Source organism: Eumetopias jubatus, unplaced genomic scaffold, assembly GCF_037043125.1.
Source record: "Eumetopias jubatus isolate StellerSeaLion01/CBP00866 unplaced genomic scaffold, mEumJub1_p1.0 scaffold_13, whole genome shotgun sequence".
Taxonomy (NCBI): domain Eukaryota; kingdom Metazoa; phylum Chordata; class Mammalia; order Carnivora; family Otariidae; genus Eumetopias; species Eumetopias jubatus.
The window spans coordinates 86,226,408-86,250,208 of record NW_028274819.1 but is presented as its reverse complement, the minus strand read 5'-3'; the positions used below and the strand labels follow the sequence as shown (position 1 = coordinate 86,250,208).

Sequence of the window (23,801 nt, the reverse complement as noted above, 5' to 3'; positions counted from 1 at the left end):
TTAGTTACAAGAGCTTTTAACTAAGGATATTTGTGGAGATGGCCAAACCCAGCTCTTATTCACTCCAGCCCTAGCTTGATGAAGGCTTTTTTAGTTCCCCTGAGGAAATGTGGGGGAAAAATTCTTTAACTTAAGGAGATTTGAGATGTCCAGCCTTTATCAGAAGGAAGAAAAATAAATCTTAAAAAATAGACCTTAAAAAACAGTTATTTTCTCAAAAGTCACCAAAGAAGGTTTTAAATAGTTCATTATGGGGGTGCCTGGGTGGCTCAGTCTGTTAAGCGTCTGCCTTCAGCTCAGGTCATGATCCCAGGGTCTTGGGATCAAGCCCCATGTGGGGCTCTCTGCTCTGCGGGGAGCCTGCTTCTCCCTCTGCCTGTCCCTCCCCTTCTTGTGCACTTGCTTTCGCTCTCTCTCTCTGTCAAATAAATAAGTAAATAAAATCTTTTAAAAAATAAATAGTTCATTATGATAGCCAGAACAGCCACTCAGTCTCTGACCATATGATCATTTGGTGCCCTCTCTGTGTTAAACACTGCTATAGATATTAGAGATATAGAAACAAATAAGAGTTCCTTTCTTCCTGAGAATTTGAGTCCAGATGGGTAAACATATGTAAATACATAACAATGCAGTGTGATTAGTACAACACTCGAAACAAACCCAAAAAATAAGCTGGGTAGAAAGGAAGCAAGGAACTTTGAATGTCAAGAAAGGGTTCCCAGAGGAATGATATGTAAGATGGTTTTGAAGGATGCACAGACATTTTAAAGTGGACAAAGGGGTATTAGATCCCAGGCAGAGAAGAAGGTACAAAGGAACAGATCAATAGCCTAGTGTTTTAGGAACTTTGCCAGTGTGTCCAGTGGATGTGGGGAGAAAGGAGTTGGTGAGAAAAAATCTGGAGATATAGACAACAGCCAGCTGATAAGAAGCCTGTATATGCCACATCAAGGAGGAATGTGGAGCAGTGAAAGGATTTAAGCTGGGGTGGCACTGATTTTTATTTTTGGCAATTATTGGACAAAAATAAAAATAATGAGCTAGAAGCAGGGAGATCAGTAAAGAGGGTATTAATATAATCCGCAGTAGATAATGGACACCTAAATTAAGACAGTTAACAATGATAAGGAAAAGAAGTCAATAGATTTGAAACCTCTAAAGAAGGTAAAAACAATAGGGTTTGTTGACTGAAGGTGAGGAGTGAGAGAAAGAGAAGAATCACATGTGACCCTCTTTTTTTTTTTTTTTTTTATCTTAGGAGAGTGGGGAGTTAGCTGTGCCAGCAACAGAGATGAGTGGATATGGGGTGAGAGCAGGTTTGAAGGGCAAGACCGTGAACTCAGCCCATGGTGTCTGTGAGACTTACAGATGAGGCATTCAGTGGGCCGAGAGCTCAACAGAGCCTCCTGGGGTTGGCGATGTCCATCTGGAAATTATGAGCATAGCTGGTAATTTAAAATGTAGGAAGGAGGTTTCAAAGTATAGATTGGCCTGGGAGAGGGGATAGATGTAGCAGAGTGACCCTGATTTATGGATTGAGTATCTTCTTTCCTATAGTTGGCTTCTTCTAACCTTTATTGATCATCTTCCATGTGTCAATCCCCCTTCTGTACCTCTGCACAAAGTCTCTTCTATAATTCTCAGACCCAACCAATGAGTAATAAGAAGTCTTCACATTTTAGTAATGAGGGAACTGGGGCTTGGTAATTTACTCAAAGTTAACTAATTGCCGAGAGAAATAATCCATAATCAGGATTCAAAAACACCGTGTTTATTCCAGTAGATCATGGTTGTCTTGTTTACATACAGTGCATTTCATCCGGGACCCATGTGTGCAATGCCTATTTTTAGATGTTATTTGAAAGGAAGAGAGGTAGAAGGAAATATTAGTAGTGTCACTAACAGAAGAGTAAGTCAACTCTTCTTTTCTTTTCTTCTCTTTTATTTTCTTTTCCATACACTCTCTCTTTTCATAGATTTTAGGTGCTTGAAAATTCCACCCATGTATAGTGGAATACTAAGAACAGACAGGTGGGCAAGGCCAGGTGAGGCATTGCAGGCAGCATGATATGGTAGCAAGTAGCTTGGGTGGTGGGTAGATTTTGAGAACTATTTGCAAGATTATATATATACATATATACATGTGTATATTATATATAAAATACATATATGTAATATACACATATATAATATATAAGATATATATGTATGTATTCGAAGCCTATAATCAAATATAGTAAATACAAAAGTTTTCAGCTACATCTCCCCTTCTCTCTTGGCCCATATCATCCTATACCAATAGGCTTCCTGCCGTTCTATGGGTATTTCCATGTGATTTTCTCAAGGTATTCTCTTACACACATTCTTTAACTCCATGCCAGTTGGAAATGCATGGATAGTATTTACATCTCCGGTATGGGTGGTACTTTGTAGTCTCCCATGATGATCTAATCTGAATATATATGTTAGATTACCTTAACTATAGATATGACCCCACCCCACCTTTTCTGCTCCCTCCTTTCCCCCAAATGGTCATTGACTGTTGGCTTGATATAGTCACCCATAAATGGAATTCTTCAGGAAAGCCTTCATTCTGCTCTGCATCTGAGAATGCTGCATGTGAAGGGAAGGCCTTGTCCTTCCTCCCTCCATGTACAGTGGGCACCTGGTTAATCACCTCTGGTCATGGGGCTCTGTGGGAATGGGCAGACTCTGCACACTTTGTTCTTTTCACCCAAAGTATTGGTAAGCACTCCCCTCTTTTAGTGAAAAAAGAACTCTTCGGATCTGCATAACTATTCCTCAAAAGGATTATTTATAAGTTATTTCTCTCCCCATCCTCCACAATAGTTAATGAAATGTGCACAAGGCTATGCTTTTTCTTCTAGAGTTATGTCTTTCCCATCATCAGTTACATTTTGAGGAGGTTTTCTGTTTTTTCTTTGTGGGGCTGGGGGTTGTAGAGATTTGATTCTGAATTGTCATTGGAGGATGAACAAAAGAAACATGGACGTGTAGATATTAATCTTTTTCAAAAAAGGTATAGAATCCTTCATTAAGGAAAATATACACACGTATGTGCATATGCATCATGTCATTTCTTAAGGTTCGAAACCTCCTGGGGTTAGAGTTCCACGGTTCTCAGATTAAGAACTCCTGCTCTTAATCTAGAAAATGTCTTCATGAGTAAATTACAGGCTGAGTGTAGAAAATGCTCTGCTTTTCCAAGGCAGTTCAGAACCAGGTGATGAAGAGGACTCTGTAAGTGGACTTCTGACCTGAGGGTGTGCGTGCTGGTGTTAGGAGAGACTTAACCCATTAGGAGCCTCTCAAGTAAAAATAATTTCCTTAAATTAACCTGAGCAGGAAATTTCAAACCAATTAAATCCTTCACATTTCTCAGCACTCAGTACTGACTTACATCTCTAGAGATTTAGAAAAAGAGAAAGCAAACAGCCAAGATCCTGAGGTAATATGACACTGCGGAGTTCTATATTTATCCCCTATCAATGTCTTTCAGATCAAGTTGGCTGAGTTTACAAATCAAAAGCTGATTTCTTTATTTATTTTTATTTTATTTTTTTTAGCAGCCATCAGCTGCACTGCTGCAAATACCCAGGTTCCAGACATCAAGCTGCAAACTCCAAACATCCAGCTGTGTGCTTTCTGACTCTGGTATCATCACCCATAATAGAGGGTCTGCATGCATAACCGAGCTGACAGGCTTTGTCAAAAGGCACACCCAGGGCCCAGCCGGCTGCTGAAGCCGCATCTGCGCAGAGAACTAGTGTCATGTCATTAGGGGAAGGGATAGGCTGCAGAGATACACAGGGCTTGGCCCTGCAGCGACCCAGGGCTCATTTTCATATAATTACATTTTGGGCTTTAGCTCCTTTTTAATACATCACTAATGATTATTCCCAGAAAGTTTCAAAACTGAAAAAAATAAGGAAATTATTTTTTTGCACTTCTATATATCTGTACAATTATAGATTACATTTTATACATGCATAGTCATGCATATTCAAAGTATATATATACTGGAACGCTTGGGTGGCTCAGTCAGTTAAGCGACTCCCTTCAGCTCAGGTCATGATGCTGGAGTCCTGGGATGGAGCCCCGCATCAGGCTCCCTGCTCAGCGGGGGGCGTGCTTCTCTCTCTGCCTGCCGCTCCCCCTGCTTGTACTTGCTCCCTCTCTCTCTCTCTATGACAAATAAAATAAATAAAATCTTTAAAACGTGTGTGTGTGTGTGTGTGTGTGTGTGTGTGATAGTTTCCACTATCAAATGAGGTTTTGTTTGTTTCTTTGTTTTTTAGAGGAAGAGAGAGAATATGCATGAAGGGCAGGGAGGGGCAGAGAGAGAATCTTAAGCAGGCTCCATGCCCCGTGTGGAGCCCGATGCAGGGCTCTATCTCATGACCCCGAGATCATGACCTAAACTGAAATCAAGAGTCAGAAGCTTAATCAGTTGAGCCACCCAGACACCCCTCAACTGATATCTTACTATATGCCGGGATCTATGCTAAGTGTCTCCCTATTATCTTGATAGATAGATAGATAGATAGATAGATAGATAAACAGACATGGAATTTATAGTTGGCATCAGTTTATGTAATATTTTAATTGAATCTCTATCGCTTTATGATGGAATCAGGTTAATAGATTAATTTTTCAACTCTCAATTTGCATTTCGATCTTAAGCAGAGAAGATAACAAGCATAGACGCTGCCTGGGGGATGGTATCTTTTGTGTGTAGGACATGGTACAAGAGATGCTATGACCAGCTGATGTTGCTCTGAACAACCAATTTTTAGGTGTCTAACAGAAAGCTGAAGGAAATGATGAGATAAGTTTCCCAGGTAGAAGAAGAGGCCATGTGACATCGATACAGATCTGAGACTGGCAGGGAGGTAATGGCATGGGGACGTTGCCCTGTGTTGTACACTCCACAGTCGTAGCTCCCAGCTCTCTAGCAACAAACACTACCATGTTTCAGGAGGAGCCCTCTTCCATAGTGGAAGCTGTTTAGAACAAGTCAGTCTGTCCCGTTTTCCACGGTGGTCCCTATGTTGCTACCAAGAGTAACTTTTTCAGTGAATGAGGCTGTGCCTCAGGGCTAACACAGGCATGTTGGGCCCCCTAGAACTCTTTTTCTGAAAGATATGTTATAAATTTGCTTATTTTTGGAGAGACCCTCAGACTCTCTTTTCTGTCAGCCATAGTCTCTGTATCCAAGGGAAAGGTCAAAGAGAAAGATGATATAGATAGATATATTATCTACATATAGATAATATAAAAAGATTAAATATAATATAGACATGAAATTTTTCACTTAGCATCTATAGATGATTATGTATCTATATCTATGTCTCCTTTTATTCTTACTTGTGAAATTAGAGACATTTCTCAAACCCTCAGCAGGTCTCACACAGGCTGTGCAGCTACACCAGCTTTCCTAGAAGAAATGATCCCAAGAATCTGTATTCCTTGTAAATCAAATCCTATTTTAAGTGAAGGGAGTAGAACTTTCTCATTAAAGGATCTGTGGTGAATCCTTTGTAAAGTTTATTATTATTAAATTCCTACTAGAAAAGCAGAGATCTGATTATTCTTTCATCTCTACATTGAGATTTTCTTGTATCGAGGATCTTGTATATTAAAATGTGCTCAAACGGAGTTGTGGTATCAGTGATAGCTACTATCTACTGAGAACCTGCTATGTTCTAAGTATTTTACACATATTTGCTTATTTAGTATTCACAGTAACCCTTTAAGGTAGTATCATGTGCCCCATTGTACAGAGGAGGAATCTGAAGCACCAAGAAGGGAACTATCAGCCAGAACATTCCCCGGGGCTCACATGAGGGCCCGGAATTCAGCCCTGCCCAAGGTGCAATCAGGCCAATGGTGCTGATAACCATGATTAGCAATTCTGTATAACGTCAGATCCTCAGGAACTATGCTGTGTGCATAAATCAATACCATTACCATGTTTGGAAATGCTTTGTAACACCGAGAGTCTCGCCCTGTTGCTGTCGATGTTGCTGTCTGGATTCCGTGTGCATCCCACGTGTCCCCAGCCTGGTCCAGGAGCACGGGGACTGCATTGGTGCCCTAACACGTGCACCTCAAAACCATTCCCTCCGGCTCCCAGGGATTGGTGCTGCGGGACAGTAAACATACCTCTGTCACGTTGTTCTTGTCCCCCCGACCTCCCAGCCTCTGAACAAAACCAAGTCTTTCTCCAACAAAATACAAAACTTCCCATGCTGGTCAACTCATAAGAAAGGTCCCGGGGGGACACCCACCAGCCAGTCCTGGAAATAGCTGCCCCTGAAGCTCAGGCTGAGTTTAATAGGAACATCCTGATGGAAAAGGGGAGGGAAAGAAAGCAGTGGCATGAGTACTAGCTAGGACTAAACTAGTCACAGCATTTGAATCTAAATTAGAAAAAAAAAATTCCAACTCTCAAATTCTGGGATTCTGTGCTCTGCATTTTTTTTTTCAGTTTCTGAGGTCCCATGATTTTTATCTCAGCTGGTATATATGCCATAAAAATATTAAGTAAAGAGACAGCTGTGTCCTCTCCAATAGCTACAGCTGTTCTCCTGACAAGCTTATTCTTGGGTGCAATAAAATGATAATTGTGGCTATTATTATTTTCAGTTATTAAGGTTTTTAAGAACCAATCTATGTTCTCAGAAACTTGGGGTTTTCTTTTCCAAGCGAGTATTACTTATGCTGGGCAGGTTTTGTCCTGTGATTGGTTATAAACTGCTGAGCTCAACCCTTTGGACAAGGTGAAACTCCCTTGGGGGTCGAGGGGCAGGTGTAATCCCATTTCCAACTTGCTTCCTTTCCCTGCTTGGGTTGTCAGATTCCACCTCATGAAATAGCTGTGCTCCTAAGAAGTTGGCTGTAAGACAAACCCTGTTAGATAAATCATACGTCCTCATTGATCTACATCTTTAAATTAAGAATGCACTCCTCTGAGGAAATAATTGGCCCCAAGACTAAACATAAATTATACTAAACACTCAATAAACCTTTTAAAATCACATATTTAGAGAAAGTCTGTTTTGTTAGAACACTAATAGTGATGATATTTTTTAAAGTTGGGAAATACAAATATTTTGCTAAAAACAATTACCAGAAGTGGCACCGCCTTGGGAATAGAGCCACACGAAGATTAGGTGAGCAACACGGAGCTCCCCACTTTTTTTTTTTCCTTTTAAGTGAACTCAGCTTGTAGTTCTACAGTCTATCATTTAATTAATAGGAAGCTGACAAATTTTGGGATTATGTAAACTACCTTCCTAGGTGCCTTGAGAGCCAGAGAGATCCAAGATTGGTCCCTGCCTCCAGAGTTTCATTTCCATTGGAAAATCAGACCAGGGCAAACAGCATAAAAGAAACGGCCACCAAAAAAATGCTATTGTAGTTGCAGGGGCTGGGGGCCGGACATCGGGAGACCCCGAAGTGTTCCGTCACTAGCCAGATGTGAACTCCCCTGCACTGCAGTTTCCCACATTAAGATACAAGGATGTAATGATATTGCTAACTCCCAAACTTGGCTGTATGTGGCAATTTCCTAGTAAAATGAAAACTCCTCATTCCTGAAGATTCTGACTTAGTAGGTACGGGTGGGATCTAGAAATCCATATTTAAACAGCTATTCTAGGGAATTCTACTGAAGTCAGACTATGTCCTAATATAGCAACTATGGAGTTATATATAACCATTAATGTCTCTTTAAGCTCTCGCGTTTAATTCCCTTCTGGTTTTAAAGCCTAGAAGGGCTCTGCCTGGAACAAGAGTGCAGGATAGCCACTGGCACTGACGGGAGGCAGAAGGGTGTCTGTCAGTTTCCCAAGGCCGCCATAACAAAGTAGCCCACACTAGAGGGCGTAAATAACGCCAGGTACATTGCCTCTCACTTCTGAAAGTTCGAAGTCCAAAATCCAGGTGTTCGCTGGTGCATGTGCTCTCGACTGCTCTAGAGGAGAATCTTCACTTTGCCTCCTCTAGTTTCTGTGGTTTGCCAGCAATCCCCGGCTTTCCTTGGCTTGTAGAGGCATCGCGGTGGTCCCATGGTGGTCTTCTCCTTGTGTGTCTTCACACACGGTCTCCCCTCTGTGCCTGTCAGTGTCCAAATTTCTCCTTTTTATGAAGATACCGGTCACACTGGATTAAGGCCCACTCTAATGCCTCATTTTAATTTGATTACCTTTATAAAGACCTGTTTCCAAATAAGGTCACACTGTGCAGGGCGGAAAGTCAGGGCCTCAGCAGATCTTTTGGGGGACACAATTCAACCCATATCAGGGAGTTTTCAGGGAAGAATTAGGATTTGAAAGCCAGGTGGTGTCGGCCCCAGTGGCAGAAAGAACATAGCTCTCTGAGTGATAGATGCAGTCTGTGCAAAAGGAATGATGATGTCTGTCCAGGGTAAAGAATAGCAGTGGTAGGGACAACGGTGGTGACAGTGCTAACACCTGCAAAAATTTATCACGTGCCTTTCACTGTGCCAACTGCATGGCCGGTGCATTCCATCCTCAAGGCACCACTAGAGGTGGGTAACATTATTCTAAGTGAGTCATAGAGAGCAAGCAATGGTGGCGCACAGGAATAACGTAAGTCAACTCCTCGGGAAGCTTCAAGCAGAGGATTGGGTTTGTCTGATGCCAAGCTTTTGCTTTTTCCCAGGTTGACCTGTTGCCTTCCTCACGGCACAGGTGCGAGGTGAGCCAGCATGAGTAGATCGGGCTACTTGTTGAAGGGTTTCCATAAGGCAGTGGGGTTTTTGTTTGATGTTATAGAAAATAGGGAGCCATTTTTAGTGTCTGGAGAGGTGTGACATGATGGAGGGGGTATTTTGGGAAGATGAACGTGTCATTTCCCTCAAGGGATGTGTTTTCTTTGGAAAAGAAAGACTTACAAATGAGAAGCTATTGACCATGAAGGGTTTCTTTTCATAGGATTTTATCAAGTGATTTTCTCCTTTCCCTGCTGGTAGCTTTTAACCAAGAATTTCCTTTAGCACTTTAAATGCACTTTAAAGTATGCTCTGCTTATCTGTTTTTTCCCCCAATATTCTTTGTAAGTTCCTCATATGAGTGATAAAGCATTGATCATTTACAGCCAGAGCACAATCGCTGTTTCAAAGAAAACTGTCCTTGAATCATTAACTCTATAAATTCAATCATCAACTCTGTAAATTTCAGTTTAGGTTTTTTGTTGTTGTTGTTGTTGTTTAATTCTTCATTTGTTTTAAGCAGCAACTATAGGAATTTCATTTCTGGTGGTTCAGAGTTTAATTTTTTATTACTGATCTTTTTCTCTCTGTTTTTGCTATCCATGCTTCTCCTACAGAAAAAAAAAGTATGTGAGGATAAAGGGGAAAATAATAACAATGAAACCTAAAATGTATAAAGCATTTTACTATACAAATTACTTTTCATGTACCTTACCTAATTTAATCAGAAAGTAGACATATAACAATTGGTGAGCAGTAGAATCATTGTGGTTTTTCTATAATTTCTACACTTGGTCTGAAGAACATATGATAGTAAAATTAAGCCTCATTGCTTTTTGCAGGATGACTTAAGTGTAAATCCCTTCCCTCTGGTAAGAGAAATCTGGATCGATGCAGAACATACGGCTTCTCCAAATTTTAGGCCATCCAACTTCCTTTCCTACGTAAGATTGCCTGATATTCATGTACAAAATTACACATACACTAGTATACCTATTGCCACTTGATGAATTCTTGATTGTGATTACCCTAGGATTTATGTACTTGCTTTTGAGTCCTATAATCCCCCGGACTTGCTTCTCTTTTGGACGTCCATATAACAAGTTCATCCAAGCTGGGTCTTTGTAAGTCTTGCTGTGGTCACACAAGAATGTATTTGGATGGTGAAATTAAAGCAGATGCATGGCCTCTAGTTGGAGGCAAGGACAAGAGATGTAGAGACCCCTGTGTCCTTTAGTTTCCTTGCTTTGGTGGTATAGTACACAGCCTCCCAGGAGATGTGAGGTTCTACCAATCACTGCTCTGACACGGGAGCTCAGTCCAGAAACAGCTGTCCAGAGCTAATTTATTTCCTAATGCTATGGCACTGTTAATTTATAAATTACATTGGTAATTCGAGCTATTATTAATTTCAGATGGTGTAGGGCAAGTCTAATTAAAATATGACACCAATTGCCACACATATGTACCAAGGACTACCATTTAAAATTAATGGGAATATTAAGTGTGACACTAGTCTCCAAGATGCTTTGCACAGTAATTATAGCATTCTAGCTGGGAAAGATCTGACAAATATAGGCTTGAGGTTTGTAAAAAATAAACAATGACAACATAGAAAGAATCACAACTTCTTCATGTAAACCTTTCCTTCTTATTTCCTCCACTCTTCCTCAAATCAAGGTTAGTACTTCTCCCCCTAAAGATGCTTACAAACAATAACAAAAAAAAGCTACTGTTGTTAATTAGAAGTTACTTACCAGTTGGGACTATGAGGCTCTATAGGTTAATGTTGATTGTCCTCTCCATAGCCTGGACTTTTGGGCCCTGTTTTCTATGTGTTCCTGGTTCTTCTGAATTTTGGTTGCTTTCTGTAACAGATACAGGCTGTTCTTTTGCTCTCCTGTAGGTAGTAGATGCAAGAGTGTCTACCCATATATAGCGTGGGTTCCATGTGGCATGAAGAAGTGTGAGGAAGCGCTCAGGTTGGGCTTGATGGTGGCACAGACTTCTCATGACCAAGGAGTGGTGGCAGTGGTGGGCAGGTTGCGGCCCTTCTTGACAAGATAGTCATTTTCTAATTGCTGTCATTGTCATGTCTACTGTTATCTTGACAAAGATGGATACCTTAGGACAAATACAATGGTAACTTTACATACCATATCTATCATTCCTTGTATTATATTAGTTTCTTACTGTTGTCATTTTCATGCTTTGGATCAGCAGATCCATGTGGCATTATGGAGGGGTCTTATCACCTGGAGAGAAATTTTCCTTTCTTCCCTTTATTCGTGTGGGCCACTCATGATAAAATAGTTTCACTCCATCTGAGTCTGTGCTTCCCAGCAAATTACAGCCTTACTTTCTAAAGCAACAGGTGTACTGCGTGTGAGAGTTTTGATTGCTTTTGTGTATATATATATATATATATGTTTTCATTTGTTACCTCAAACAACCCTGTGAAGTTATAGGACTGTATGTACAACATGCCTGCAAAATGTCTCTTAGTTGCCAGGGACAGTCTCGAACTTACGCTTATTGTCCCAGAGAAACTACCAGTAGTCCCCCTTTTACTCTTAAAGTATCCCAGTTTACATGATAAAATATGTCATTATGCTAGCTATCTTTACTTAACAGAGAAGGCAGAATAATGCTGGGATGTAAACAGTTCCTTTTGTTCTCCCTTGCCTTTCCACAAGTAGGCTAAAGTTCAGGGTGACTAAGGGAGAAAACAGTGACATCAGACTTCTAGGCTTTAACCTTATGGTTTCCATAAGCCAATGCTCATGGCTAGTGCTCAGGTAGGAAGCCAGTAGGTAGAGGGTTGTTATTATTCACAATTTTTCAACAGAGAAACTGCGTTTCAGGGCAGCGACACGACAGGGTAAGGTTTGCTACCATGTCTTCTTGCTCTTCACTTTCTTCCATATTTGTGGTTAAAGTGTGGTGTCCTTGTTGTTGGTTTATCTTCAGGATCTCTACACAAGAGCTCTAGCAGATCAAAGTTTAGAAAACTGATCTTTGCTTATCTTATTGATTGTCTAAATCTAAAAGCAGGAGTTTAAATTTATTTTGTCAGTGTCTCCACTGCCTTTTGTGGCTTGTGTGTGTGTGTGTGTGTGTGTGTGTGTGTGTGTGTGTGTTAACTGCTAGTGTGGTATAATTGACCCATGGTACGGGATGCAGTGATCAGCTCTAGACTTTAAGGTTCAGCCTCAATGATACCTTGAAATCAGAAAGAGTTAATATTCACCTATGGTGCTTAACTTAGACCCCAGAGCCCCACTGCATGGTAAGATTCGGGCAGCGTAAATGTCAAAATTATTAATCACTTATGGAGGACCAGTAATTCTCCAGACTCTGTGTTCAGTCTAGGTAGGAGCACAAACATTTCAGCCGATCCACTGGGGAACTAAAGGAAAAGTTGATGATGGAAGCAGTAGAAGGGTGGGGAGTGGGGGAAGGAGAATGGGCATCATTCCCAAGAATGGAAACTTGGAAATGGCACAATTCTCTGCAGACATAACCATTTTATACTTTGTTTTCTAAGTTTATACCTTTGGTGTTTTGTTTTGTTTTTTCTCACCACACCTTCTCCTGCAGCCGTGGGCTTTGTGAGTGAAGATGAATACCTGGAAATCCAGGGCATCACGCGGGAGCAGTCGGGGGACTATGAGTGCAGTGCCTCCAATGATGTGGCTGCACCAGTGGTCCGAAGAGTAAAGGTCACCGTGAACTGTAAGTGGTCTCAGGAACCCCGACCCTTCACGTGCGTGAGGCTAGCTGCTGTCATGGCCACAGCAAAGAGCTGGATCACAGAGCCAGCTGCTGACTCAGCATGGGAAATAGTGCCATATCATTGTCCATTCCCTGCTTTCAAGAGAAACAATTCCAAATTCTAGTTTAAAAAAAAAAATTGCAGCTGAAAGTAATTTAATATAATCCCAAACTTGACTTATATTCCCGGAAGATCATTAAATGGCCTTCAATGCATAATTTATAGAAATGCATCTTTGAATCCTGATTTTTCTCATACTTTGCTCATAATGTTTCCAAACTCCTCCCTCTCTAGCCCAGTCATGTCCACAGTGGGGAGCAAAATACCTTGAGTGTAAAGGAAATTAATGATATATTTATGGAAATTTATGGTACATATTTATGGTATACTTATGTGATCTCATACTTTTGTGCTTACATGGTGATACACAAAGTGCACATTCATAATTTAAATATAAATAAACATACACATATTAGACGATCCATCTCAAAATCTGATTTTGACTAACAGAGGTACAGAATCCAAAAAGTTTGGAGGCCAATCCTCTAGATCCATCATTCTCTCTTATCAACCACCCAAACTCTCTCTGACATTGACCCTCCTCCACTTCTACACGTGTCTCTCACGCTCTCTCCCCTTGATTCTTCATGGTATACATTGAGTCAGTTCTATGTGACGTTTTGAAAGTTTTTTTCTGCTGTGCTCATTTCAGGAAGTCTTACGACAGGATAGAACCCAAGAACTACACCAGCAGACAAGAAACCTTTCCCTTTCAAAACTTGGGGGTGGAGGTGTGGAAAGAATATTGTGCCTTGGTGATTACTCATTAATATTTTTCTTTCTGTTACAATTAGAACCTCCTTAATACACAGCACTTTAAGAAGCAAGGAAATAGGTATAACAGTGCTACGGTTTTTAATACCAAAATGTGTACCACCAATATTTTTAAAAGAATTTGAAATGACTTGCAGTTAATAAAAATTAACCTGAAAAGTAAGGGGATGTGCACAAAGAGAAAAACCTATTGAGGACAATAAGTGAAAGCTAGGGATAAATGAACACAGGAAATATATACCTCAAGGAGGGGAGATGCAGGTGCAGAATTTGGCTTTGAGTTGTGAAATCAAAGCGGGAGACAACATCTGCTTTAAGGTTTATGTCCATAAGATGAAAGCAAACCCATTGCTTGGGAGAAACACTGCTTTTCCTGGTACTGAGACCCAAGAGAAATTTCTCTTTAGTGTCTCCACAAATAGATCACTTTGAGATACAGTCAACAACATCATGCATGGTATTTCTGCAATAAATAGAATGCCAAGTTTATTATGGCTGTTTTTCATAATGCATTTCAATGCAAACTGTTGGAATTGCCAAGGGTAGTTAAAGACTTGAAATGAACGCAGGCCAAGTTTATAGGTCTAGTTTGGTCCGGCTGGATTCGGGGATCCATTTTAGGATGCCTGGAAGAATGACTGATCTGTCTAGGCTTCAGGCAATTCTCCATGAATATTATTTCTTGCAACTGAGCTTTTGATGGGAATTGAATGGTTCGAGGTTATAGACTCTGGCAAGAACCCGGTGTGCAGAAATTCTGTAAGGCTGATTAAAGGAGTGTAAGGTTGATGGCCTGGCATTCCCCTATGAAAGTTAAAAAGTTTAAACTGGAAATATGCCCAAATACTTGGTCATTCCACCTCTGCACAGAGGGAAACAGCAACCATACATGCTAGGAAGACAAGCTTTTCCTTAGCACCGTGTTGAATGGTTTCACTCTCTGGCTCAACTCGTGTATCAATTTGTCAGCTCGAGCAAGCAGAGGTAGAGCAGGGAGTAAACACCAAAACCAGTAGATGAGGCAGCCCGCCTCATTTCAAATACATTTTAAAATGCTATAGCACAGCTTCTCTCTGCAGACCCGCCGTACATTTCAGAAGCTAAGGGGACAGGCGTCCCCGTGGGACAGAAGGGAACATTGCAGTGTGAGGCCTCAGCTGTTCCCTCCGCAGAATTCCAGTGGTACAAGGATGACAAAAGGTAAAGACACCCTCCCTACCTCCCTGCCCCCAAGGAGAAGAAAGTTTTTCCAGCTTCCTGTTTCCAGATGGTTATGCATGAATCTCTGAACAATCTTCTTCTAGTTCCAACTAGCTATCAAGGTGGGGGGCGGGGTTCTGATTATTCATGATTTCCAGCTCTGTTTTTAACATTTCCATGTAGAGTTAGCCCTCGCCAATCAACGGGCCTGAAAGAAAACATTGTTTTAGGAAAGCAAAATCTCAAAGAAGGGCCACCAGAAGCATCACAAGTCCTGTGAATTTTTTTTTTTTAATGGGGCAAGAAAATAATGGGTTCTGCCTGAAGCTATTTTTAACACACTCTCAGGCTTGCATTAAGAAGCTGGGAATGTTCACAGGGCACTGGAAGTGGCCAACAAGTTAGCAGGTCTCCAGTTCAGTTCCGGACACCATCGGTGGTGGTGGATAAAAGAGTCCGTGACCCGATTTAGGCTTCCCTTTGTGCCCGGGCTGTTCTTTCAAAGTAAAAGTAAAGAAAGGGGACTATTTCTTTCCCTCTCATTGTTGCAGCCATCATCAGGATCTCTGTTGTGATTCAGGGAAGATTGTCATTTGCGAAGAGTTACCAAATGGCGAGTTAGCACAGGGTTCAGCAGCTCAGAACAGCCAGGCAACCTGACAATTACTGTGATCAAAGAGCTATTTTAAAGTGGATGAACAATGAATAAATGTGCAAGAGCTGTCCATGTTCAAAACGCTTTGATAAAAATGGGGAGGGGATGATGCAACACCGTCTGAGGTGCATATGGGGTGGAGGAGGAAGGAGCTCCAGGGCCCTAGAAGCTGGGAAGAAAAACAGCCCAGGAGCGATTGCGAGAAGGGGACACGGAACAGGTCCAGGCCATCAGTGACCCAGCTGTTGCCCGTACTACTTAGAACATCTCCAGTGCACCGTGGGTGCCTTTCTTTATGAGGTCGGTGAGGCACCAAAAGCTCTCCCAGTCTTGGAATCACGTGACTCCGTCGTAAGCTTCATCGTGTCCTATCATGATCTTTCCAAGTGAGAAGCGGTGCTTTTCCATCTTGAAGTACATAGCCTGGCAGCAACTTGGCAAGGTGTGTCCTATTCACCTGGCCCATTTTAGAGATGAAAGACGTGAGGCAAAAGGAAGAAAAGCAAACACATGAAGAGGTGAGAAGAAAGAGCTGGCTTTCCCCTCTTCTTCTCAGAACTCAGAATCAAGCTGAAGGGAGTAACATTTTCCCAATAAATAAGCATTTTCTTTCAAGTCCTGCTTCCCTGGTCCCTCTGCCTTCCCACTGAAGGACCTTCTATGTGAAAGTCTGGTATCCGAAAAAACAATAACAAAAAACATGTATCCGGGTCTTCCCCTAATCAGATGCATCCTATTTTTTTTTAAATTCTTTATGGGAGAAAAATATCGGCACAAATGTAGGGGAAAGTGAGATCTTAAAATATGTGGAAGAAAGTAGAGCCGTCCATAGACAGAAATGGCCAGTGGTGAGAAAAAATGAAAAGACAGCCCCACTTTGCACCCTCTGTGCCGTAGGAGGGGCTGCTGTGTACGCATTAATTTCCCAGGAGAAGAAAGCCCAGTTGAATCCCCAGGGTGGTTTCAGAATCCCCTGGCTCAGGCAGCCTTGATTCCTCCACTGTCCAAGCTCTTCGCATGGGGGCTCCTTTCTCCCCTTTAATTGATTCTGGTCTGTTTTCCATATGTTCCTCATTTATTGATTTCCAGTGTTCTCCCACTGGAGTGGAGTTGTCTGTCCTCCTGACACCCAGCTCGGCAAGAACAGCTCTGGCTCTGAGGTCCTCGTCACTGCCATTCCTTCCTGTGCCCCTGAGGCTGGCAGGCAACCTCCTCCAGGCGGCTCCCCATGGAAGAAAGAGCAGCTCTACCCTAGCTCCATTCCCAGTGACATAAGCGGACTTCCGAGGCAAATCAAAGGAATCTATATGATGGGGACAGGCAGTTTTCTCAAAATTTACAGTAGAAGCCTCTTTTATGTATGTCCTAGCACTTCTCAACTGCATGCCACTGTGTGTTGTCATCAAAGGGAGAGGAACTGGGGTGCAATACTTACTAAGAGCCACCCATCCACGAGGGTATGAGCCAACAAAAAGCCTCAGGTTCATTAAAAACCTGAAGCCTGGGAGCAGTATGGGATGGGGAAATGTGTGACCACACAGAGAAGAGGCAAGGATGTCGTCCCAGAAGCTGCAAAGTGCTGCAAAGCGCTGCTCGCCACCCCACCCTGTTTTTAGCTAAAGACGTTTCAGAGCTGTCAAGCAGGAACCTGCTTCGGGTAAGTGCCTCTCCCCACTGCAGAGCTGAAATCTAATTCACAGCTTGGTTCTGATGTGAAGGCTTCCTCCCCAGCCCAGGAATGGCGTCAAAATAGCAAATGGGATCAACGCACTTGACTAGCTCTTGAAAACCTCCTGGTGGGTGGGCTTGTAGAGCCTTCTTTGGACAGCACCCCCTAGAGGATCAATATCTACATAACAAGCTGGAAATATAACAGCAGCGTCTGGAAGCACAGCTGGATGCCTCATTCTGTTCCTACAATGCTCACATTTTAATGAAGTCCATGGACTCAGGCCAGTTCACTGCCCCTAGCTTATGAGAGAGAAAGGCTCCCAGAGGAAAATCTACATAATGAAAAACAAACAAGTTCCTCCACCCAACCTTCTGACTTCCCAGGAGACAGATGTTAAGCGAGAACTGAAGCCAGAGCCTGACTTTCTCTTCTGATCAGGGTTGGGATGGCAGAAAGAAACATTCTGTAGTCCTACAGGGACAACGTCTTCTGATGATGACAAAGCAGCTGTCCTCTGTGCCAGAAACATGTTGGGACCCAGGAACAGGCGAGAGGTCTTGATGTCTGACTCCACAGAAATAAAGTATATTGAATAACATTTTATAGTTTATGGAGCATTTTCTCATCATTGTCTTGCTGGGCTTCACTTCCTATTCTGCCTTGAATATTGTCTTTCTCAGTTTGATGACTCTGAAACCAGCCATTGACCCTAATTCCTGTCCCCTGTGCCTTGACATTGTTTATTTCCTACACATCCTACCCCAGCCAAGCCCTAAACCATGTTCCCTGAGATCCTCCGTTCAGAAGGATTTTTCCCCCTAACATTTATCTTTCCCATAGCATAGGCTCAGCTTCTGGGCAAGGAAGACAGATGATTTCAGGGAAAGTAAAAGGTTGGCTTAAAGCCCATTCTCTGAAATAGGACATTCCAGAGTTTTTAAAAGGAAGAGGGTTGGTCTCATAGTTTCTATGTAGACATGCAATGATAGTAAGAACTTTTGCTGACAGCATCCTGAAATAGAGGATATGACCCCACCAATCCCTAAGCAGTGTTTTCCCTACCCTCTCCATCTGCCCAGCAGTAGTATCTACGGCTTTAGCAGGTATATCTATTTTCCCCACTCACCTTCTGTGGCCTTTCTTTAGTGGCCCCTACCACCAATGCGAGCCCTGTGGCCTATTGGACCGCCATAATGGATTGCTCAGGGAGACCATCCAGGCTCTTTAAGGTTAGATTCTTAGGAATCTATAATCCTTTCTAGACCGCGTTATTATAATACTCTGGGCAGACCACCTCTCCCAAGCCCTTCAGAGTACGCTGCTGTAAAAGTGATCCCCGATTCTTGTATTCTATTCACCACCAAAAATAAGGTATTATCTGCAAGTTCATAAAAGAACATTTATCACCCAGGTGTTGAAAACACTTTGTCCTTTCAAACCCCTCAAGTTCTTCTCTTTGAAGATTAAGGTTTTTTTTAAAATTATTTATAGTTGCCACTATCATCATTTTCATTAGCTTTATCATCAACATCAATTAAGTCCACACATGGAGCCCCTACTGTCTGAATATCACACAGCTGGAACTTTCGATGAGTTGAAGGCACCTGCCTTCAGGGAACTTGGTGAATATTTGTGTATTGCCAAGAGTGTCTCCAGGCACATGCATAAAAATAGAAAAATACAATTATTGGTCATTGTGTGTGTGAACTTGCATTAGTTGAGTGGGGGAAAAAAGTAGTCACCATGATGTCAGAAAGGGGGCAATAAGAATTAATTAATTCTTATTAATTCATTAATTCCAGAGTCTGTCTTCCCCCTACAAGAAAAATATAACCATCTCCTTTTTTCTCCTTTTTTGTCTCTCTCTTGTTGGTCTCAGACTGGTTGAAGGAAAGAAGGGGGTCAAAGTGGAAAACAGACCTTTTCTCTCAAAACTCATCTTCTTCAATGTCTCGGAGCACGACTATGGGAACTACACCTGTGTGGCCTCCAATAAGTTGGGCCACACCAATGCCAGTATCATGCTATTTGGTAAGACTGAGCCCTGAGCTGGGCAGTGAAAGCAGGAAAGGGTCCTATGGGAGAAAAGGAGTCGGAAGGAATGGCCAGGGTGTGGTGGCAAGTGTAAGAGAATCAGGAGAACCTGGGCAGGGGTGAGTGAAAAGAGAGAGGAGGGGGAGTGAGAGAGAGAGAGAGAGAGAGAGAGAAAGCTAGTGCATGGATGGGTACCAGTAGCAGGGCAAAAAATGAGAAAGAATGTTCATGCTTCATTTTGTAATGGGCAAAACCCTGAGGCAGAAGGACAGGAGGTAGGGATGATGAAGTGACATTTAATTTTTTCTCTTCAAGAGCTCCTCAACTGACGAGGGATGGGGGGGTTCTAATTGGGTATAATAGCAAAGCACTCAGAGAGGAACATTTACTATTTCAATACTTTGTTCACTAGAGTCCTGTAAAATGTTACCATTTCTGAACCTTTTCCTGGCTGTTGGGATGTAGGAGAAACTGGATTCTATTTGTGAAAGTAGAATCATAGGCCTTGGGATCCTGAATATTAGCTTCAGAGGGAGAATTCGCAAAGGAAATGGGGATTTCCCCAGCTCTTCATTTGTATCAAAGGGTGTTGTCTGACTGGATTAAGATATATTTGTCCAACCAAGCCACCATCCTGACAGAAGTCACATAGTCATTCATGCATTAATTCATTAAACAACAGTTTATTGAGGGACTGATGTGGGCACAGCAAATTGCTCTGCCTTCCTAACATACCTGGCAACTATATTGGTGCCAGAAGCAGGTAAAGAAAGCAAACAAACAAGCTCTCTTGTAAACCCTGGATGTCTCAAACAATGCCACAGATGTGAGCTGGATAGTAGCTCTGTGTCATCCGCCAGGACTCCAGGTATCCAGGGATGACTTGCATCCCTTGGTAGATGCAGATTCACCCTGCAGACCACAGAGTGAATTTCTGGTTGTTTTTGAGGGGAAAATTCCTCCATACCCTCACAAGCTCAGGTAGCTTGGAATTTTTCAAATCCATCCCCCTAGTCTCCCATGGTAGCAAGCACCCTTGAATATTATGGCCAGGGAAAGCGAGGAAGTTAATAGATAATTAGCAAGAACATTAATTCCTTTTACTCTGAGAACTCCCGGAAAAATCCCATTAGCTTCAGCTACCTCACTCTCGCGCGCAGCCCCTACCGCATCCCTCCACAGCACATTGTATCCGACCTGCCGTGAATAACCCGCCTGTGCAGCTCCATTGTCCCATCTCGGCTTCCAAATCACATTCAGCCCCCCTTCTATCCAGCACATAAAACAAAGCCCAGCTTTATCCAAGGGGGCTGGGACGGGGAAGGCTGCCCTTGATCCCAGAGCTGGTATCTCAGAATGGGCAGAGCTGTGATTAGAGTGATTGATCTGTCTGACATCTCTCACACAGGGATAGTCATAATTGCCCCTCACATTTGTCAGGCCTTTTTGGCTTTCTGGCAAGTGTCTCTCTGCAGAAACAGAAGGGCCAGGATTAAAAAGGAATAGACCCCCCCCCCTTCCCTGGCCTTGCAAATCTGAGGCTCTCCTAGCGATACCGTCCATCCCTCCCCAGGCCTGCCCCCCGCCCACAGTAGCCCTCCTTCCTATAAACAGTCTTCCTCCTCCTCTGGCCTCCTCGTTCTTCTGATTTGGATGCATGACATGGTTTTGCAATTGGCTTTATCACTACTGTGTAATTCCCTGGCCTCTTCCCCTTAAGCCATCTGAAGATGAGAACAGGGAGAAGGCACAAACTTTGAGAGTGAAATAGCTGGTGTTTGTGAGAAGGAATGCAGTAAAGCATGTGCCATAAATCTGCTCTTCTCAGCAGACCCCTGCGTGGCAATTAGAACCTCTGCCTCCCCACCGTTGGTCTGTCTGTATTCACCCTGTGTGTCACTGGGACGTTTCTCCACTTGCCAGCTCTCTGGAGTCCAGGATTCTCTAAACATGGAAAAGTGATAGTATGAATTCAGATAAGTTTAGAAAGACTGGATCAACCAAGATGAATGGCGTACACGTGGGAATGTTCTTTAATGTGGTGATCTCCAAGCTTTTCTTCACATGCGAAGTCTCTAAAAGGGAGAAAAAGCATGGAGCATTTTCCAAAATTAATCCAACAGAAAACAATTTTCAAACCTCAAATGAGAGATCATTTGTGAGGAGCCCATCACCAAAATGCCCCATGGCTGACAGTTCCATGGAACTAGTCAAATGTCATTAGTGTGGAAGGTGGGTGTTTCCACCCCATTGGCACTCGCTGAGGTTTAGTCCAGACATGACAGTCCCAAAATTCATGATGGAGGCCCACCATCAATCACAAATACAAACTTATACTGGAGTTTTCCATGTCATCTCCCATTATCAGCAGACCCTCAGCCCAGACCCAGCAAGCAGACTGCGGTGATGGGAAAGCAGCATTTGTGTTATGCAAATCCGTGAACTTTGTGATGCAGTCCATTCTCCTATAGCATCACAGAAAGCCAGCTACGTTATCACCATTTTGCTGCCACCTTTCACACAAACTGCGTGCTCTCATCATGTGACCTGAACGTTGGAAAGTGAGGAGTGCTGTGCATGGAGGCTCCATCATGGCCAGTATCCAAATACAGCAGGGTCATCCTTCCTATCGTGAACCAGTAGTGTCCTGAGCATCTGCTCCTTAAGACTGCAGGGATTGCAGGGTCCCCAGAACGCCAAATCATGGTGGTTCTTGGCGCCATCTTGTTTCCGCTGTGGTGCTATGGGACCAGAAATTCCTGTACTTGGTCTCCCAAAGTGAGACAATGGGGGTAAGATGTGGGACAGAAACCTCATCTGGACAGGGACTTTGGTCCTTTGGTCCTTTGTTACCACGTCAGCCACCCAGCTCAGCACAGCTTTGGGAAATGTATGAGTGGCCAGTTCCCTCACTTTCCAACCATCACACCCGGGGATGGAAGCATAAGGCACATTAGTGTTTCTCATGCTGCATCTTGTCCTACCACCTTTGGTTTTTGTGTCTTCCTTTATTTATCCATTCCCCCAGAAATGTATGTGAAAGGCAGTATACAAACTATATATGACAAATATATAGCGGCTGTATATAATATATGTGTTTGTTTTCATTTTTCTCTCCTGTATGTCCCTCACCCGATTTAGAACTAAATGAGCCTACAAGCTCAACTTTGTTGCAAGGTCAGTATTCCCCTTGCTTTATGGTTTTTCTCCCCTTTCCTTTCTCCCAGAGTCCCCCTCTCCCCTCCCCCACCTCGCATTACCTATCTGTGAAGTTGCTTAGAAGATGCTTGCAAAAGCTGAGGAGGTCACTGGAGCTGATGGAGCTCCAGGGGTAGCTCTCCTCCCTCTGCTCACACCTTGCCCACACTTCCCCAGAAGGACCAGGTGGGGGAAAAGAAAAGAAACACCATTAACTTCTCAAAGCCTAGAGATCTGTGTAAAGGTCAAAAGTAGAGAGCATGAGTCTGAACCAATAGGAAGACAGTCCAACCCACTGAGCAGTTTTCATAGCAAGAATCCTATCAGCGAGCCCTGAGCAACAGAAGAAAACACTGTGTGCATGAAGATTTAAGTATTCCCTAAAATGCATCAGCTGGTTCAAAATGCATCAGCACCCCTCCCTTTACGTCCTATTCCATTTAGAGCTTCTCTAAGAAAGGCAGGTAAGGAGGGTGCAGCACGCATGACAGTCAGAGCAATGACCTGGAATGGGATGCCGCTGAGATCAAGTTCAGAGCATGAGTTAGTAGTTCTGTGCTCTAGAGCAAGCGCTAAACGTTATTGAGACTCAATTTCCTCTTCTATAAAATAGAATTGATCTGCCTTATCTACCTTAGAGTTGTTCCAACATTCAGCTGAAACTGCATAGTAAAAAGGCTTTGGAAACTGCCAGGTGCATTTTGAATCATTCCAGTCCAATCCCCAGATGCAGACTGAAAGACAGGAATTTCCCTCAGTGCCATGTCAAAGCTCTTCTCCCCAGCCCCTTTAAGTCCTATTCCACTTCAAGCCCTTCCCCATATACAGCTCCTGCCTCACCGGCCCATCTTTGCACTGCCTTTCCAACTTTCTCAAGGCCCACTAGCCTACCATAAGTGACTCACAACGGTCCACGAACCTAGCGGAAGTGGTTCACTAAGACTGTGCCTGAGCATTTTGGGCAGCAGTGAGCCTTGCCGAGTGGTGGAGTTGAATCCCTGCTGAGTATGCTGCAGTTCTCCTCCGAAGGACAGGGCTGACATAGGGTGGCCCAGCTGGAAGGCAGCCGTGAGGCTTTGCCCACCTTCCACCCCAGTGCCTGACCTTTCTCATCTCACCCGCCCCCACACCCATCCCCCGCATCCCTTCCCATCTGGCCACGTGAACACTCAAGGGAGGCTGGCAGTAGACTTGCAAGGTGGGGAAGGAGAAGGAAAGAGATAAATTGCATGGGAAGCTGTTTGACAGATGAGGAAAAATACTTTTATCATGAAAAGATTCAGGGCTACCTTCTTCACCTTAGTGATGTAGGGTGCCATAGTGATGCCCCACAAACAGGAAAATGAAACAAAGAAATAGAATGTAAAAGTGAATTCAATGGAAGCATTCAGGTCCAATTGATGATTCAACTTATGTTTATTGAACCCCGGTGCAGGGATAGCCACAAATCTAAAATCAAGAGCATTAGGAAAGTAGCGAACCATAAATGGCAAAAGGGAGGCATGAGGGACTGGAGCAAAGACAGATGGTGCTACAGGCTGTGCTTTCAGAAGTGACCGAGCTCATTCTGATCGCTGAAGCTCTTTATTTCCAGAGGGAATAGGAACTTTTAATATCGGCAGTATCTGCTTAGGAGTTAGTCTTTCCCTGAAGGTGTACTCACCTGATAGAG

At 43.0% G+C, this 23,801-nt stretch overlaps 1 protein-coding gene across 2 annotated transcripts in view; it reads left to right on the top strand.

Moving 5' to 3' along the window:
- Window positions 1-23,801, top strand: part of NTM (neurotrimin) — a 671,796-nt gene that overhangs the window by 637,596 nt on the left and 10,399 nt on the right. For both annotated transcript variants that reach the window (XM_028120840.2, XM_028120839.2), the window contains 3 exons: window positions 12,362-12,496; window positions 14,450-14,570; window positions 18,777-18,928. In XM_028120840.2, the coding sequence (XP_027976641.1) occupies window positions 12,362-12,496; window positions 14,450-14,570; window positions 18,777-18,928 (408 nt within the window). The remainder of the gene's footprint in view (window positions 1-12,361; window positions 12,497-14,449; window positions 14,571-18,776; window positions 18,929-23,801) is intronic.